The sequence below is a fragment of the Sylvia atricapilla genome, chromosome 6, assembly GCF_009819655.1.
Source record: "Sylvia atricapilla isolate bSylAtr1 chromosome 6, bSylAtr1.pri, whole genome shotgun sequence".
Lineage (NCBI taxonomy): Eukaryota > Metazoa > Chordata > Aves > Passeriformes > Sylviidae > Sylvia > Sylvia atricapilla.
The window spans coordinates 22053770-22070601 of NC_089145.1; the positions used below are offsets into that span (position 1 = coordinate 22053770).

At 52.3% G+C, this 16832-nt stretch overlaps 1 protein-coding gene across 1 annotated transcript in view; it reads right to left on the reverse strand.

Moving 5' to 3' along the window:
* Positions 1-1019: 1019 nt before the first annotated feature.
* Positions 1020-16832, reverse strand: part of ALX4 (ALX homeobox 4) — a 43012-nt gene continuing 27199 nt past the window's right edge. The window contains exons 2-4 of the mRNA XM_066321062.1: positions 15222-15532; positions 7538-7666; positions 1020-5473 (exon numbers count right to left, since the gene is read on the reverse strand). Of these exons, the coding sequence (XP_066177159.1) occupies positions 5150-5473; positions 7538-7666; positions 15222-15532 (764 nt within the window). The 3' untranslated portion in view covers positions 1020-5149. The remainder of the gene's footprint in view (positions 5474-7537; positions 7667-15221; positions 15533-16832) is intronic.

The following is a 16832-nucleotide window of genomic DNA, read 5'->3' on the forward strand; positions in this document are numbered from 1 at the left end:
GCCCCCTTAGCCAGGGTGGCTGGGAAGCAGGGACCTTCCCAGTGATGCCACTCCTTTCAAAATCTGAAAAAATAATAAAAAGAAAAAAAATTGGTGACTGGAAATTCCAGCCTTTCACCTCAAAAAAAAAAAAAAAAAAAAAAAAAAAAAAAAAAAAAAAAAAAAAGCTGCAAGTGCAATAACTTACTTCAAAAATTTAAAAATAATCAAGCTGCAAGACTGTTTGTTCTTTTTTAATATTCCACTGTAATGAACTGGTAATACATGGTTGCATAGGCAATAACATTTCATGGCACAAACCTCATGTGGCAACATTTTAAATGATTTTTTTATTCCTTTTTTCCTGAACCTTTTTAAAACTTATTTATTTTTTATATGTTCTACCCCAGGCCCTTAAGCTAAAGAGAAGAAAAAAAAAAAAAAAAAAAAAAAAAGGTAGCATTTATACAAGGTTACAATATTTTACAACAAAAAACTGATAGTATTGATTGAGGTTTGTTTTCTTTCTTTCTCCCAGTCTCTCTTTCAAGCACTGCACACCTAAACTGATATATTATTATACATTGAAAACTGTCCTTCAAAATCAGTAGTATAAAAGTCCTAGCTCTACCTACCTACCTAGCTATGTGGGGGGAGTGGAGAACCATGTTACCAGCAAAGAGTTAAGAGGGTGTAAGGCTGCTCCCTCGCCTCCTCCCAGCTCCCTTCGGGAAACTGCAAAGGGCTGAATGACTTTCCATCCGATTCGACCCCCTTCCCATTTGGGTTTAATTTCTCCCTCCGTCTGTTTGCTTTTTGCTGTGTCAGTCAGAACAGCAAAATAAACACGGGGCTCTGCCTCTGCTTGATTATTTTTCAATCTTCTTCCAAGAAACTACCTTTTTGCCTTAGTTTGTTTGGAGAGTGTTTTACAATGTGCTGCCCAGTCTGAATGTACTCTGAGAATCAGGGGAACACGCCTCTCCACCCTAAAACACCTCCATGGCAGGAGGAAGGCAGCGGGCAGCCCTGCTGGCAGCACACGGCGTACTCCTGGCCCGGACTGGTGATGCGTCCCCTGGGCTGGTGGGGCAGGTGAAGCCATGTGTGCTGCAGCTCTGTGACCTCACATGTGACACACTGTCACTGTGTGTGGCCTTTCCCTAACACCCTGCCCGTGCTGATGGCTCAGGCCAGGCGTGGTCCAGCAAGGACAGTCACCTGACAGGAATACACCTTCCAGCAGGGCTGGATGCTCGCTCACACCCTGCCACAGTCTTTACAGGAGAGGGAGGATGGTTCCATTTTTATTTTGCTCTCTTGGTATTCCTCCCTGTAGGCTCCACCCAGGCAGGTGCTGGGGCAGTGGGACATGAACTGGGAAGCATATCCTGGAGGAGGCAGCCAGGGCCTGGCAGGAGAGCCTGAGGGGAGTGCAGGTGGGTGGCACTGCTGGCAGTAGGTGATGTCCCAGGGGGCTGACCTGGCCCCTCTCCAGGAGCTTGTTGAGGCACAGCAGCCCTTAGAGTCTGGACTCCACAGTGCCTAGCAAGCCCAAGCCTAGTTCCCCACTGGTTTGCAAGTGCTACCAAAGCACTAACTACTGCTTGGAGGCAAGAAGTGCCTCTGAGTACTTGGTAGCAAGTGGTACCCAGCCACTTTTAAGCCAGTGCCAGGACCCCATGCTGCTTTTGCTATTTGCGTCCTGGTCTCAGAGATCTGGGACATCTCTGGGGTTCCCAACCATGGGCAACATAAGGCAGCCACCTTGTAGGATACCTGCTGCATAGCCAGGGCCAGGATTGCTTGGGAGAAGCATTTTGCTACCTCTGTGAGGCCAGAGGGAGCATCTGGGTGAGCCCAGTTAGCTGGGCTACACCCACAGAAGATGCCACCATGGGCATGGCAGGTATTGGGATGGCTGACACTTCTGAGATATTTTGGTGGTGGGTGGGGACAAAGCTTGCAGCTTTGAAGGTAAGTCCAAGCCAGGGAACTGTGATTCAAAGAATAGACAGGAGTAAAATACTAAATAAGAAATAAATAGAGAAGAAAGTCATAAATAGAATTGAAAGGTATTAAAATAACAACAATAACAACAATTAAAAAAGGTATCATCATGGTAACGTGAGATTGCAAGAACAACACTGACCCTGTGACCCTTAAGAAATGCAGTAGCTGCAGGCTGGCTAGGTTAAGATACATATATATATATATATATGTGTGTGTATATATATATATTTATACAGTTTTTCATGTTAATTTAACAGCTAGTTTAAAAAACCCTTTTAAATTAGTTTTTAAAATGTGTGTAAGTACAGATGCATGTAGCTTAAAACTACCAGAACAACTGCATTTGAAGATTTGGGAGGGACACCCCTTCCAGCATTACCCAGAAGTGTGGGTGCAAGGGGCTGTGCTGGAATAGCAGCAGCACATGGAGAGGTGAAGCAGAGCCCAGTGAGCAGTGGGGCTGTGTGCAGCTGGAGGTGGGAGGGGAGCCCTGCAGAAGGGGGTCCAGGGAACAACTCTCCCCTTGCCTCATGGTGTTTTCAGGAAGGCTGAGGGCTGGGCACGCGCAGTGGTGTTTAAATTAGACTGAGTCCAACATGTGCTTTCCACATGAATTTTAAGGTGAGAGAAAGTGGGGGCCAAGCTTCTCTAAATGCCAAGTCTGCTGCCAGAAGACTCTCCTCTCTCTCTAACAAGACAGGGATACAGCACTTAATCCTCTGGGCTGTTAAATAGCTCAGATGAAATACTGGCCCTGTGGAAGTCTGTGAGGAAAAGCTACGCTTTAACTTCAGTAGGGAATGCAGCTAAGCTCTTGAATAGATACAGCCCTCCACTGGAGCTGCCTTCAGACCTTGCAGGCTGAGCAAGACCTGTCCCCATCTGCCTGCCTGCCCCACTGCCCTCTCCTTAGCTCTGCTTGTTGCCAATTTGCCTTGTCAGCAGTGGTACTGGACTGTTCAGGCAGCAGCCCCCCACTGATTGCCTGCTGATAGTGGGAAGTATCAAGATCCCCAGTGTACCTGGGAAAAGGCTCTCAATGCTGTGCTCAGCTGCCTGCACAAATCTGACGGACAAATTGCCTCCTGCCACCAGTCCCTTGGTGGTTGGGAAGCTCAGTGGCTTCTAGGGTACTCAGTGGGGATGTATACACTTCCAACTGGTCAGCATGATCCTGCCTGGTTCAGTGATCAGCATCACTTTCAGCCACCATGCCCAAGGCCTCAGCTGAGTGTTTAGGCTGGGCTGTAAACCCTGGCGGCTTGTGATGGGAGAGGCCCTGGTTATGCAGACAGTGTGGTGAAATGCCTGCTGGCTCTCTGTGTGTAGCAGAGAAGGCACCTCTTAGCATTTCTGAGGAGAGAAAAGAAACAGTACTACTGGTGTTTTCCTTATTCCCGTAAATATATTACTTTTGACCTAGCAATAGTCTATCATTAAGGTAGTGTATTGACAGTCTAGGCACTATGGAAATACTGGTATGGCTCATTAACCTGAAGCCTAACATTTGGTTGTAGCTTATTTATAACTTTTTCCAAGACCACTAGATATTCCTGGACCTTAAACTACAAGATGCCTTAACACTGAGCATGAGAAAACAGGGCAAGGTGACAAACCAGTTTTTATGGGAGAAGTATCCTATAATTCCCTTGCGAATCTCGGAGATGGCTACCCCAGCTCAAGCCCAGCTTGCAGAGCCACACTCGGTGTGTGGTAGTGCGCAGCTGACTTTCAGCTTCTCCTTGGTGATATTTCAGTGGGGTAAAAGGATGTTCCAAAATTATTCCATGCACTATGGTCGTTGAAAAACCTTGTAAAATGTTTAGCCTTGCAAAGGAGGTCTTACTTTACAGCTTTCTGTAGGTAAAAGCACTGGGAGGGAAAAGCAGAGAGGCATGTTGGTTCACACAAACCAGAGAAGTTTTGGTCTCTTCTACCTGCTCTGCAAAGTGAAGAGGATCTGAGGTGGCTAGAGATAGGGCAACGTCACCTTGTCCTCCCTTGAGCCCCTTCCTAGCCGGTTCTCTTTGTTGTCCCTGGTGCAGAGATGCCCACAGCCATTGTGTGCAACAGGGGACTGGGGTGGAGGGCTGAGGGAGGGCCTGTCATTGCACGTGTCTGACCCCAGGATGAGGCGTATGAGGAATTTAGTGGCCTTATGGCACTGTGGCTATGTGCTAGTACTTGAGCTCTTTCTTAGAGCAGTCTTTTTGGGGACTTGCAGATTTACATAGCAGTTATGCTTCCCTGCCGGAGCTGCTGTCTCTAAATTGAAGTTAATAATTCCTGACCCAGTGAAAGACAGAGGAAATCTTTTCGTGTACCACCAGGCTTGGGAGCCATAACATAGACCATGATCAGGGAAAGCAAAGCCCAGGCACTCCCTGGGGCATTGAGCCATGCTGGGAAGCTTTTGTGTGCTGGGGTATATCTCCACCTGGGTCACCAGAGGGCTGGCAAAGACTCTTAGCATGATAACACCATACCATGGTGGGTAGAGAGGCAACCCCTTCACAGGCCTTTACAACTCTTCTTCATCTCAGAATACAAGATGGAGAGGGAGCAGGGTAGAAGGAGGTGGGCTAATGTTGCCCTTTTTCTAGCTTTGGTTATCTTCCCAGCCCTGTTCCCCAGTCAGCTGTGGGAAGTCGTAGCTCCCGCTAAAATGATGTTGGCAGCGTGAGAGTCTCTTTGCTGGTGCCAGAGTCCCCATCTAGTCCCCTGCCCAGGGCAGAATATGTGTGTGAGTGTGTGGGTGGGTGAGTAGTGGGATGGGAGAAGCTGCTGAAAGGCCAGTGGGCTCTTGCTTTTTGGAAAGGCAGATCTGGTGTCAGAAAAAAGTGGGAAGAAAAAATGCCCAGGTTATTGGGGAGGCGACAGTGAGAAGGGATGCATCCCATCTCAGACCTTGATGGAAGAGGCGCTGCTCCACAGCCTCTCTCTCCCTGCCTGATCCCAGGAAGCCGGGAGCTGCCACGTTCATGCTGGAAACACTCCACTTACATTAACATATGTACTTTATATGCCTAGGGTAGCTAAAAGTGCTGCATTCAGATCCCCGAGGAGGCAACTGCTGTCTGGAGTCCGAGCGGATGGATTGACTGGGCTGTCCCCGTGTGCTCTCTCCGTGTCCCGCGGGCGCTGGGCTGCAGCCCTGTCATGTGGCCCAGGAGATCGCGGCGCTGTGCTCCTTTGCTTTCATCCTCAGGGCAGCGATGCTGGAGGTCTTGCGGTCCGGCTCGCTGTTCAGCTCGTAGCCATTGAGGCTGGGGCTCATCCCGGCTGTGCCGAAGAGGCCGCCCATGTGAGTCTGTCCCACGTGGCTGCCGGGCCCGGACACTCCAAGGAACTCGGAGACGCCGCCGGCCGCGTGGGGGTGAGCATGGGGGGACATGCAGGAGGGCACCGTCTCGCAGGGGACGACGCAGGCAGGCACAGGGGAGGCGGCTCCGTTGTTGCCGATCCAGGAGGGATTCTGGATCTGGGGGTGGGAAAAGAAGCGTCAGGGCTGCCCCGTGCGGGGTACGTTGGGTAGGTGGTGTGGGGAGTGGAGTGTGTCCAGCCCTGGCCTGGCAGGGCAGCCTCCTGGAGGGGCAGCCACTGAGACCATGCGGTCTGCTGGCCCCTGCCAGCTGCGGCACCTTCAGCTGCAGCCAGCCAATCCACTCCAAAGCCCGTGTGCCAGCCTGGACAGGGGCAGGGAGTGCAGCAGGATTAGTCACCGCTAGCAGGACTGCTCCTTCTCTGCCACAGCATCTGTTTATTTGTTCCTCTCCCAGACGCTTCTCTTACGTTTTTTGTACCATAAGCGAATTTCTCAACACAGGAAACTTTGTGTCATCCATGGTGTTTCTGTGGTCCTACTCATTACAGAGGGATCAGGCAGAAAGCGCTGCTGTGAGGCTGCTCATCCACCTTCCTTCCCCAGCTCAGGGCAGCTTTGCCTAGGCAAGGGCTATTTTGTACCACACAGATATGCCTGTAGGAGCTGAACTGCCCACAGCCCCCAGCACAGGCAGCTTCATTGCCCCTCTCCTCCAGCAGTGCCCATCGAGGCAGCATCACCCAGCCTGCTGCAGAGCAGAGCCCTGGAGGGCCACCTCGAGAGGCCACCTGGGATCCCGCAGTGTCACTCATAAAATGACATTGGAGAAGAAGAGAGGAGAGCTCGGTATTTGGCAGTGGGCATAGGTGTGCTGCAGCAGGGGGTCCGTGGGCATTCAGGATGAAAGCAGGGAGGAGGTGAGCAGCTGGCTGGAGCAAGAGTGCAAAAGGCCCTTCATCCCACTGCCCCTTCCCACTGCTTGCCCTTGGGCCCTCTCTGATCTCTTACCTCCTGCAAATCGCTTTTCAAATTTTTGATCTCTTGTGCTGGCAGAAGAGGGCATTATGGAGGGAGAGAGCAGTGTAGGTTACAAAGGCAAGAGAAGGACATGCTAAAAAGGCTGCTCAGAGTGTTCTCTGCTTGAAAAGCTACTTTGGTATCTCAGCTGTTTCAAAAGGGCTTCTTGTTCAGTTTATGGGAGATGCCAAGCAGGAGAGAGGTCAAACACTCTCGGCTTGGCTGCAGGGTAGCAGTGGTGCAGCACTGGCTGGGGAGGCAGCTGACAGACAGGGTGTCAGGGAGGGAGGACTTCCAGCAGATCTGTGAGGACAGTCAGGTTCAGAGCACCATTCGCACAGAATTGTGCCCTTGAGCAAATTCTGGGTGGTGGGAAGAGGAGTGGAGGATGGAGGGAGTGCTTTCTGGGGCCCAGCCTAGCCCTGGAGCTAGCAAACCCCAGTCTGCCTGGCATCATCTGAAGTGTTGTGAAACTGGGGCTGGCTCAACGTTTAGGAGGCTATTGTGCTGACAGGCTTTCCAAGACAGGAAGCTAAGGAGGGGAGGCAGCCCTGTGACTTTCTTCCAGGATCAGGGCAGGAACGGTTTCAATAGGACACAGAAGCAGACCCAGGTACCCTAACAAGGCTGCTCCTTCCTTTCCTTTGGAGCATAAATCTACAACTCCCTTGGGAAGCATCCCCAGATGTCACCAAGTGTGCTGTGTGTACCACAGCCCATCACTGGGAGACGGCTGTGGGAGTTTGCCAGGGGAAAAATGCTTTTATCCGACCACTATGTCCAAGGGGCATGGAAACCAGACATGGTAACAGGAAGCCTCCCTGGGATCTGCTATTCTTTAGGCACGGATTAGCCTTTTGGATCTTTTTCAAACCAGTGGAAAGTTAGTGGGCAGCAGCACATGTGATGGGATGTGCTGAGCAGGGTGACCTATGCCCAAGGGTGCCGCTCTGTGGCACACAGTGCTGAGCTTGGTACCTGCTTTAAAGATGACTGCTCTGGGCCAGGGCATGAGTGATCCAAACCAGATCCCTGACTAAAAACTGCCAGCCTTTCAGTGCTTGACAGTATCGCCCCGGCGTCCTCGCAGCCTTGCCTAAGGGCGGGTGGATGTACCTGAGGAGTGATGCACTGCTTGGGAAGGACTGGGCTAGAGGCAGTGTGTCCAGCAAGCACTGTGCTCAGGTGGGAGAGACCACTCACCTGGGCGTAGTTCTCAGCGCGGGTGAGCAAAGGCAGCTCGTAGGCGGTGGAGAAGTGGGTCCGGACCTGCTGCATCTGACCGAACCGCTCCCGCTTGCGCCACTTTGCTCGCCGGTTCTGAAACCACACCTGGGGAGAGGCGACAGCAGGACTGTGAACAAGGGGAGCCCGGCAGTGGCTGGTGGCCCGGCAGCCCTGAAGAGCCCACCAGAGGGCAGGGCCTCACCAGGCCGGTGGTTTTGTATGGCACAGAGACGGGCACTGCTCCACACACAAGTTCTGCATGTGGGAGACAGTCCTTCTCTGCTTCTCTTGAAGGTCTGGGGCCAGCTTGTGCTTCTAGAAAGGGAGCACTCCCAGCAAAAAGGGATGCCCATCTTCTGGTGCACAGCCTTTCTGGGGACATTCCCAGTTCTCACCTCCCACAGCCTGATTTGCCCTGCCCATCTTCATCTCACCCCTAAATCTGTGTTACCCAGGCTCTGCCTGCCTGCAGCTCTCCTGCTGTCAGGCAGTCTCAGACAAGGAGTGTGAATACATCCATGTGTGCTGCTGCCAGGCTGAAAACAGCAGTGTCGGGGCTTTCCCCAAGACTAATCCTGGCTATGATGATGCTATTGACTGCAACTTGCATTTCTCACCAACTCTCTCTCTTAACCGCAACAAGAAATACAAAGCTGAACACCCCTTCCCTCCTTAGCTGCAGGAAAGGACAGGTGCCCTTCTATAGCATCCTTTGGTTTACACTGAGTTTTCTTTGCAGGGTTTGCTACTTTTCGCTTCACAGTGCTGCTCAGATCCCTTCAAGGCACAGACCAAAACTCTGTTTCTGCTCTTATTTTTACTGGCTTGACATCACTGTGGATTATTGCACTGTTGTCAGCACCATTGCTCCTGATTTGCATCAGCCTGAGAGAGATCAGAGCCTGGCCCGGTGTCTTCAAAGCCTCTTGAAGCTCGTGAGTCAGGGAAACACATCAATCAAGAGCTGCTTTGAAGGCACTGAGAGATGAGGGCGATCACCAGGGGCTGGGTTGTGCAGGTCACGCCAGTGCATGAAAGGAGCGCTCCTAGAGCCTCTCAGCTCTGCTTCAAGTTTTACACGGTGACTCGTTGTGCGGGGGGCAGAGGGGGTGTTGCTGACAGGCAGCTTGGCCCTTCCCACGCCTGGCCGTGGGGCAGCTTCGCTGCTTGCCAGGCACCTGGGGAAAGCAGACACCAGGCAGGAAGCTCATGTCTTTGGAGGATAGTAGGACAAGCCAGGTGCTTGGCACAGGGTGGGATGGCAGGACATATTTTGCAGGGGCAGGAGAGCCATGGCACCTGCAGCCTGAATCAGTGCAGCCAGAAGCTGCTACGGGGAGGGATAAGGAGCTTGGGTTTCTGGTCTGAGCTGACCTTCCTGCCTGTGCTGGAAGAGTTGTTTCAGGCTGTCTTGCTTCAGTTTCTGCCTTCCACCACATAGGCAGCCTCGTGCTGGTCTCTCACAGCCAGGTGTGTGGTATGAGTAGGCAGCTGAGGGTCTGGCCATGCACTGTGGTCTGCTTGGGGCAGGGAGCCGATAACGCAGCTGCCAGGCGGGTGCTCTGCATGTGGGCTGTGGATAGCATAGGGTTTGGTGCCCGGCCCCATAGCCATGGCACTGCCACTGGCATGGGCCATCCCCATGCTGGCCAAAGCAGCAACCTGCTATCAACCCCCTACCCCAAATCAAAACCCCTGTGTTTTCAGTAGGTGCAAAAAGCATCAGCAGAAAAGTCCTAATGTTATCCCAGCTGAGCACATGCTGCACATGCAGAGCGTCCTACTGGAGCAGGTTTGATGCCTCAGGCATCTGTCTGTTTTTCTTCTACCTCTTCTTGGCACAGCCACTCCAGCCCAGCTGCAGGCCAGTCCCAGGGCTGGCCTGGATCATGCCGCTTTGATCTGCAGATTCAAAGTTAGCGGTGGTGACCCGGTTCCTCCTCAGGCGGAGGAGGCCCCGCTGTGCACAGAGGGGTGGAGAACAGGTAGGGAGCAGAGTGCTGGCTGTGCATGGGGCCAGGGTGAACATATGCCAGGCATACGGGGCCATTCCCTGTGTGGTGAAGGCACCGGCTGCCTTGCCCGCCTCAGCATCCCACCTGGAGCAGGGCGGCCGAGCTCAGGCCCCCTCAGCAGCGTGAGGCTCTGCAGTGTGACCTTCGAAGCTGTCAGTGCAGGGTCTGTGCCCTCTTCTTCCCAGGACAGCACAACAGCTGCCTTGACAGAGCAGAGTGAGGTCCTGGCCTCTGCTCTAACACATTTATGCATTGGATTGAACAGAGCAAAGTGATTTAAACTGGCAGTTCCCAAATCGCCGCGTGGCTGCTAGGCTGGGAGGATGCGGTAAGTCATTGCATTAGGCTGAAGAAGAAGAGTGTCTTCAGTCCAAGTGTTGGTGTCACAGGCACCAGAGACACTCTGAGAGCTGACAGTGAGCTCTGAAGCACTTGTGGCAAGGTTTGGACTGCTTTTTAAAGTTCTCCTTTGTCCTCTGGTCCAAATAGGCTTATTGGTATCTTGCAGTTGGGTTTCTCCAGGCCTCCACAGTGCTCCAGCAAAAACAAGACAGGCATGGCAATGTATAATGTGAAAATGTCAGCAAAAAAACCCAGCTAATCCTCAGTATTTCCACAGTCTTAGAAGACACCTGCTTTTAAAAAGCAAATCTAAACACAAACAGAAGTTCATTTTCCTTTCATTGCCTGTCACTCCTTGTCAAGAGCGGCTGTTGTGGGATGGGAATGTGACAGCGGAGGTTGCAGTGGCTAGTGCAGCATGCTGTCTGGGGTGAGGATGGACTACTTTGTGCAGGGGCCAGCAGTCACTGTGGGCTGAATTTCAGTGTTAACAATTACAGTAGGAGTGTTCAGTAATGTTATGTATCTGACTCCTGCAGACAATGCTTTGATAAGTCCTGGTGTACCGAATCAGCCCTGTAAAAATCTACGGAACAGAGAATGTTTCATGTCTCCATAAACATTCAGCCATATGCTGGTACCTAAATCCATATGCACACACAGCTGATGTGCTGTTGGGGGGGGAGAGGCCAGAAGTGGCCTGAGACACAGCAAGGAGGCTCCTGCTCACTCTTGCTGCCTCTACCCTTGCACCCAGTAGGCACTTGCCAGTCTACCCCTGCAACCAAGCCTCACGTGTGCTGCACAGGGCTCAGGTGAATGGGCTCAGCTGGGACTGAACCCAGGCCACCGATCTTGTCTGGATAGCTGGGGGCTTCATCGCTGATTTGTCCGTCCTCCAAGTTAAAGAAAAAGGTGTTTTCCTCACTTTCCTACACCATGGTAGTGGTGGGTGAGGCTGACCTCTATACCTGTGGTGGTGGGCTGGTGGCCATGGTGGGGTTGTGCTCATGCCCTGTGCTCAACACCCCTCACTGCATCACTGCTCTGATGCAGGTAAGAGCTGCCCACCATGTTCAAGTCTCTTATGCTTTTGCTCTCTTCTGGCAGCCTCACAGCATCCATTCTCCCCATTCCTGTTCCCTCACCCTGATACCCTCCTCTCTCTGCTCAGCCTCCATCTGTCTGTGTTCAGGACCCCATCCCTCTCTGAAAGGCCAGGCCATCTCCCCTCTTGCCAGAGATGGCCACCAGCCCTTTGCTTTCCAGACTGCAAGAACAGAGCCAGAATTCATCCTTGAGTGCTGAAACTGGACACCATTTTATCAGTGGCCTGGAATGGGAAATTGGAGCCTGGGATGAGAGAATTGAATAACTCGAGCTTGTTTTCATTTCATGTTTAATTTCCTGCAGGCTTAGCTCAGTCTTTCCGCTCCTTCCACCAGCCTCCCAGGGTTTTATGGGGGAAGAGGGATCAAGATATATTACTTCTTGGTTTACTTTGCTTTTTTACTTTTCTTTTTTTTCCAAGGTGGTGATTTTGCTACAGTGGAGTTTGACATTTCCCTCTCACTTTCAAGCCCCCGCCGCATCACAGGGTCACCGCCAAAAACATTTCATTAATGGTCCCAGCAATCATAAAGCTGGCTCTGAGGGGGCTGGCTGATGGGTTATATTCCCTGGCTGTGAAGCCTTCTCCCAGTCCCATCCCTTCCTCCTCTCCCAGAGAGCAGTCCAGGAGTCAGATACTGATAACCCAAGAGAGATAAGCAGCCAGCCAGGGCCAGGCTGGCATGGGCTTGGGATGTGCCTGTGTGTGCTTCTATGCCAGGGGAAGGAGTACTGTGTGAATACATGTGTCTACCTTGTTTTTCTAGTGCCACTGTCTCAGACATCTGCTGCAGACTTGGATGGGCTGGAAGAGCCTCAAGCAGAAGCTCTTTCTGGGGCTCTGCAGCCCCAGACATGGAAGAGAAGAAGAAAGAAATGGGATATATGTGTCGTGTAGGACCTACATGAACACAGCACCCTGTGTGCATCCTTGCAGGTTTGTGGCTGAGCTGTAGCAACCTCTTCTTGGCTGTGCCTCTGCACAGGGCTTATGGATGGCTCCCACTTTGGAAAACAGGGATGTGCAGTATCTTAATAGCACACAGAAACAAGTGACAAGGTTATGAGGACTAGACAGGAAAATGTTGCATTGCATCACAGGGGGAATTAGCTTTGACATTGTCAGACACCAGTACAGATGGCTGGAAACTGAGGCAAGGCAGGGAAGCGGAGCAGGAGAGAGGCCAGGCCATGGAGTGTCACTGCTTCACGGACAGTATGGTCCACCTTATGTATGCTGCTGGCATAGGCTCTTCTCCAGGCATCAAGAACTCCGGCAGCTACTTCTCTAATGTCGCATGAGCTTGAGAAGGGAGTGGAAAAGTCAGAGCTGCAGAGCCTGTCTGGGCTCCATGTCTGCTCCTGCCTGCAGTGCAGCTAGTTATGCTCCCCAGGAAGCCAAGCCTGGCCAGAGGGGATGACCTCCAGCCAAAAGCTGTGGGAGGGAGCATCACACCTTAAACCTGTGCCTCACTTTTCTGCCACTTTGCTTTGCCTGGTTCAGCTTTGTAGGCAGCTGAAGCTGACTTCCAAAGCATCATGGCAGGGCAGGATTATCCCTTAGATGACCATATCTTCCTTGGGAGAGGGACTACTGTGCTTCCCTCAAACCCCATAGGGCTGGAGTAGGTGTGTGCCCAAACACCCCACAGCAGCTAGAGCCTCTCTCAGCATTGTGGAGAGTCTCTGAGAGACTCTGTACATAGCAGCTCTTCTGCTTGCAGGGGAAAAGTAGTGAGGGGTTTGTGGCTAATTTGTGATTTCCACCCTCTAGCCCTTGGTTCTTGGTCCTTGCAGTAGGCATTTACTTCACCATCAGCCTCCTGAGCTGCAGCCCCATGCCTGTACCCATCTTGGGCTGTGAGATAATGGCCCTTGATGCCACACTGCTGGTGTTGGGAGACCCCACAGAGAACACCCACAGAACTGCCAAAGTCAGGCCTAAACAAGATACAGTGCAACCTAGAAGTGGAGACAGGCACTAGGGTGATTCTGTCAGCCTTTGTCTCCAAAAGCTGCCCTCACAGGAGGAGCAGCCTGTGCCATCAGCAGAAGAGCCCTGTGCCACCTCAGACTGCACCTCCATGTCTCCTGGGGGCTGTCACTGCCATGCCAAGGCCAAGCAGCTCACTAGCCAGCAGCCTCAGCCCTGGGAACACATTTGAGATACCAGCACCTGGACATCTCTGGGCCTGCCCAGCCAGCACCCACTGCACTGGGCCCAAGCCTGCTGGTTTCTAGCTCTCCAGTGACAGGAGTCTGCACTGCTACTGACAGCATGGCCAGCCTTCATCATGAGGTGGTGGCCTGGTGCCAGCCTACGGCCCCAGTAACCAGGTCCTTCCCAGCAGAGCCACGGAATGACTGAAATGCAAGTGCTTACCCCTTTCACCGTGGGGTAAGTGCTCCAGCAGCCAGGCCACTTAGACAAGCCCTTCAGCAGCTCTGTCACACGAGCCCTGTCATCGCCATCCCAAGTGAGAGGTGTTGCACTGGCTCTTGCAAGAGCAGGGAGGCTGTTCTTGGCTGCCTGTGGCAACAGGCTACTGGCATGCTTATCTCAGAGCAAGCTGAAACCCCTCTTTGCCAAATATACTCCTGGCTACCTAGGGAGTTCTTCTGCCCTCAGCTGAAGTGTGATCTAGAGGCACAGTGGAGGAAAACCCCATAATGAAGGGTCATATGTAAGGAACTTGTAGATCACATCTGCCTCACCTGCCCTGGCTCTGGTGGCCAGCCCTTCACACTGCCTGGGATGACACAGTAGCTGCAAACCCTGGCTCAGAAGCAAACAGAAGCAGGAGGATCTTGTCTCCCTCCAGCACCTCATTCTCATTCCTGAGCTAAAGGAATTTCATGCACTGTGCAGCCAGTAACCCGATGCTATGCCTGGCCTCCCAAGAGACCCCATTAGCACTTGTAGTGTGTTCTTGGGAAATCAAGAGCTGCATCCAGTGGCACAAGTGAAGAGCTGATGTCTGCAGCACTGCCTTGCTCTGCCCATCCTGTAGTGCTCAGCATGCTACACCCAGGACCAGTGGGAACTGCACTGCTGTCTACTGAAACACAGCCATGTCTAGCCTGAAGAGAAACAGCTGTGGGGAAGAAGAGCACACCAGCCCTGCAAACCAATTTAGGGAAGCAGACAAGAAAAATCCTGCTTCTCGTTGAATCCAGAAGTGAATGTATAAACTAAAATGGACCTAAGCATGGAGGTGGGCCTTATTTGCAACAACTACTTGTAAAGGTTAAAGCAGAGGCTGCCTGGGAGCTGGGAATATTCCTGGCGTAAAGGATAGAATCAGGTGTCTCAATGGGCCAATTATTCTTGATGCTAGTGTGGGTTCTGGGGGTGGTGAGCTGACAAATGCCTGCAGATGGAAGTTACAGGATTAGCTGTGCTGGAGAAGGAGCTGGCCACCAAGGCGTGAGCTGTGGATGTCCGCCCCATCCAGTGGTGCTCCTTTTTGCACATGCTTCTGAGCCCTCACAGGCCTCCTGTTTAAACTTGGCTCAGAGGAAAGAGCAGTAGTCAGAGAATCATTCCCTCCTCTGATGTGGATTTTGGGTCTGCTGGTCCCCCAGGTTAGTTCAAGGGAGCTAGTTCATGAGAGCTGACACCTCTGTCAGTGGAGATGACTGAGACTGTCAACAGAGTGGGGCTGTTTGACTCCCCTGCTCCTCCTAAGGTGGAGGATGCCCCTTTTGCCTCCAGATCTCCAGCTTTGATGCAGTCTCAGTACCTGCCAAGCAGGAAACAAGAGCTGCCTCTCTTATGTCTCCTTATGTTCTCTGGAACTGGACTACCTGTCACATCTGCAGTGGCATCTTCCAGAAAGAGGCTTCCTGTGGAAAGCTTGCTCCCACTCAGACTGTGAGCCCTGTGTCCCCTGCAAGCCTCCTGAAGAGAGCAGGTTTTGTGCAAGCTTTGTTCAGGCGGAGGCTTACCCACCTGCTGTCCCATTAGTTCAAGGGCAAGAAGTGTTTCTGTGAACAGTGGATTGCAGGACACCAGACCAAATAAAGGGATTGACACCAGTGTCAGATGTGGGTGTACCTCCTTGTGCTTTCCCTGTACCACAGGCTCTGATTAGGGCTCGGCTTCCTGCAGCTTATGGTGAGGCTGCAAGGGAACCTCAGAGGTTTTTTGCAGCTCCTCCACCCCTCACCCAGCCCCAGGATTTCCCCCATACCTGTACACGAGCCTCGGTGAGGTCTGTCCTCATGGCTAGCTGCTCCCTGGCATAGACATCAGGGTAGTGGGTCTTCTGGAAGACCTTCTCCAGCTCCTCCAGCTGGTAGCTTGTGAAGGTGGTGCGGTTCCTCCGCTTTTTACCCTTGTTGCTCTCTGAGTCGGCCTTATCCATGGGGCTGGGCAGGTCTGTGCTGGCCCTGTCCTGGGGCACCTTCACCCCGGCCTCCTTCACGCTGAGGTAGCTGCTGTCCATTGCTGAAGGGTCAGAGCTTGGCTGCAAGTCGGGCTCTCCCAAGCCGCTTTCCTTACCTATTTTGATGGGAAGTGGGGAAGTGGGGGAGGGCAGGTTTGGCCGGGGGTAGGGGGCAGGGAGAGAGAGAAAGGGAAACAGTTGTAAATGTTTTGACCAATTTTGGACAGCACAGATGGGCAAGAGGAGGTTGGAGCAAGCTCTCCAGCGCCTGCTCCCTCTCAGAGATCCAGGTGGGAGGATGAGCCCTGCACACTCAGGTGCACACACTCTAGCAAGACTCTCCTTCAACATCTCAACACCCACATCAGGGCTGAACATCATGGAGCACTTCATTCCTTGGTCCTGGCCACAGGAAAGGTCTCTGCCTCTCAGAGACCCATTTTCTCCTTTCACCATTCAGGTCCCCTGTCACCAGCCCATCTGTGCTCCACTGCTGAATAACACAGAGTAGAAAAGCAGGAGTACACAGCAGCCACGTGTGCTCAATGGGGTCTGTTTTCTGCTCCTGCATCCTCAGGCAGTGGTGGTGTGTCAGCAGAGGTTCTCCTGACACTCCCAGTTGACCCCGCAGACTTGCACTACTTTTGGCAAAGAGGCTGTGAATGGGACTCAATGCCACAGAAAAGGACAGTAGGAGACACCTGAAAAAAGAGCAATCCCTGTGTGCAGGGCAGAGGGAAATGAGAGCAGTGTGACAGCAGTCTAGGGGGCTGTTCCCTCATGGTTGCCCTCAACAATTAATATTTAATGAGACGTGACATGAGAGCAGTCTAGCAGCGCAGGAGGGAGAGGTTTCAACCACTGAACCGGTGAACTGGTTCCTTTCTAGGGCTTAGCAGCTACAGTAAAGCCACCTTTGAGCTTTGTAACAGGCTATATGCATCTCGGGTGCAGGCACTCTGTGTCCTCTCCTGCACACCTCCTGCCTCCAGTGACAGTGGTGTCCCTTTCATGAGCAAGAGTGATGCTACGTCAGCAGGACTCTGGTGGGGACCCATGGCTCTCCCTATCTGATGCCACTGCTCTTCATGGTGGGCTGAACTCAGGAGAGAAGAAGAGGGATCTGTGTGAGTGACTGGCCACCTGGCCTTTAGTGCACATCCAAGTGTCTCACCTCTCCACATCTCTGGCTGCAATATTTGGGCCAAAAACGTGGTAGCCCTACTGCAGGTTTTAACCTTGAGCCCCTATGCGGAGTTCCTGAATGTGTAAGAGGTGATACTGTAGTATTTTCTATCCATACTCTCCTTGCCAAACCAAGAGCACATCAAGTGCCTTTCATATTTTTTTTTTTTGAAATTTCACTTTAGTCTATTTTTAAAAGTTACCAGGCCAGGATCAGTCTTTCTGGGAAAC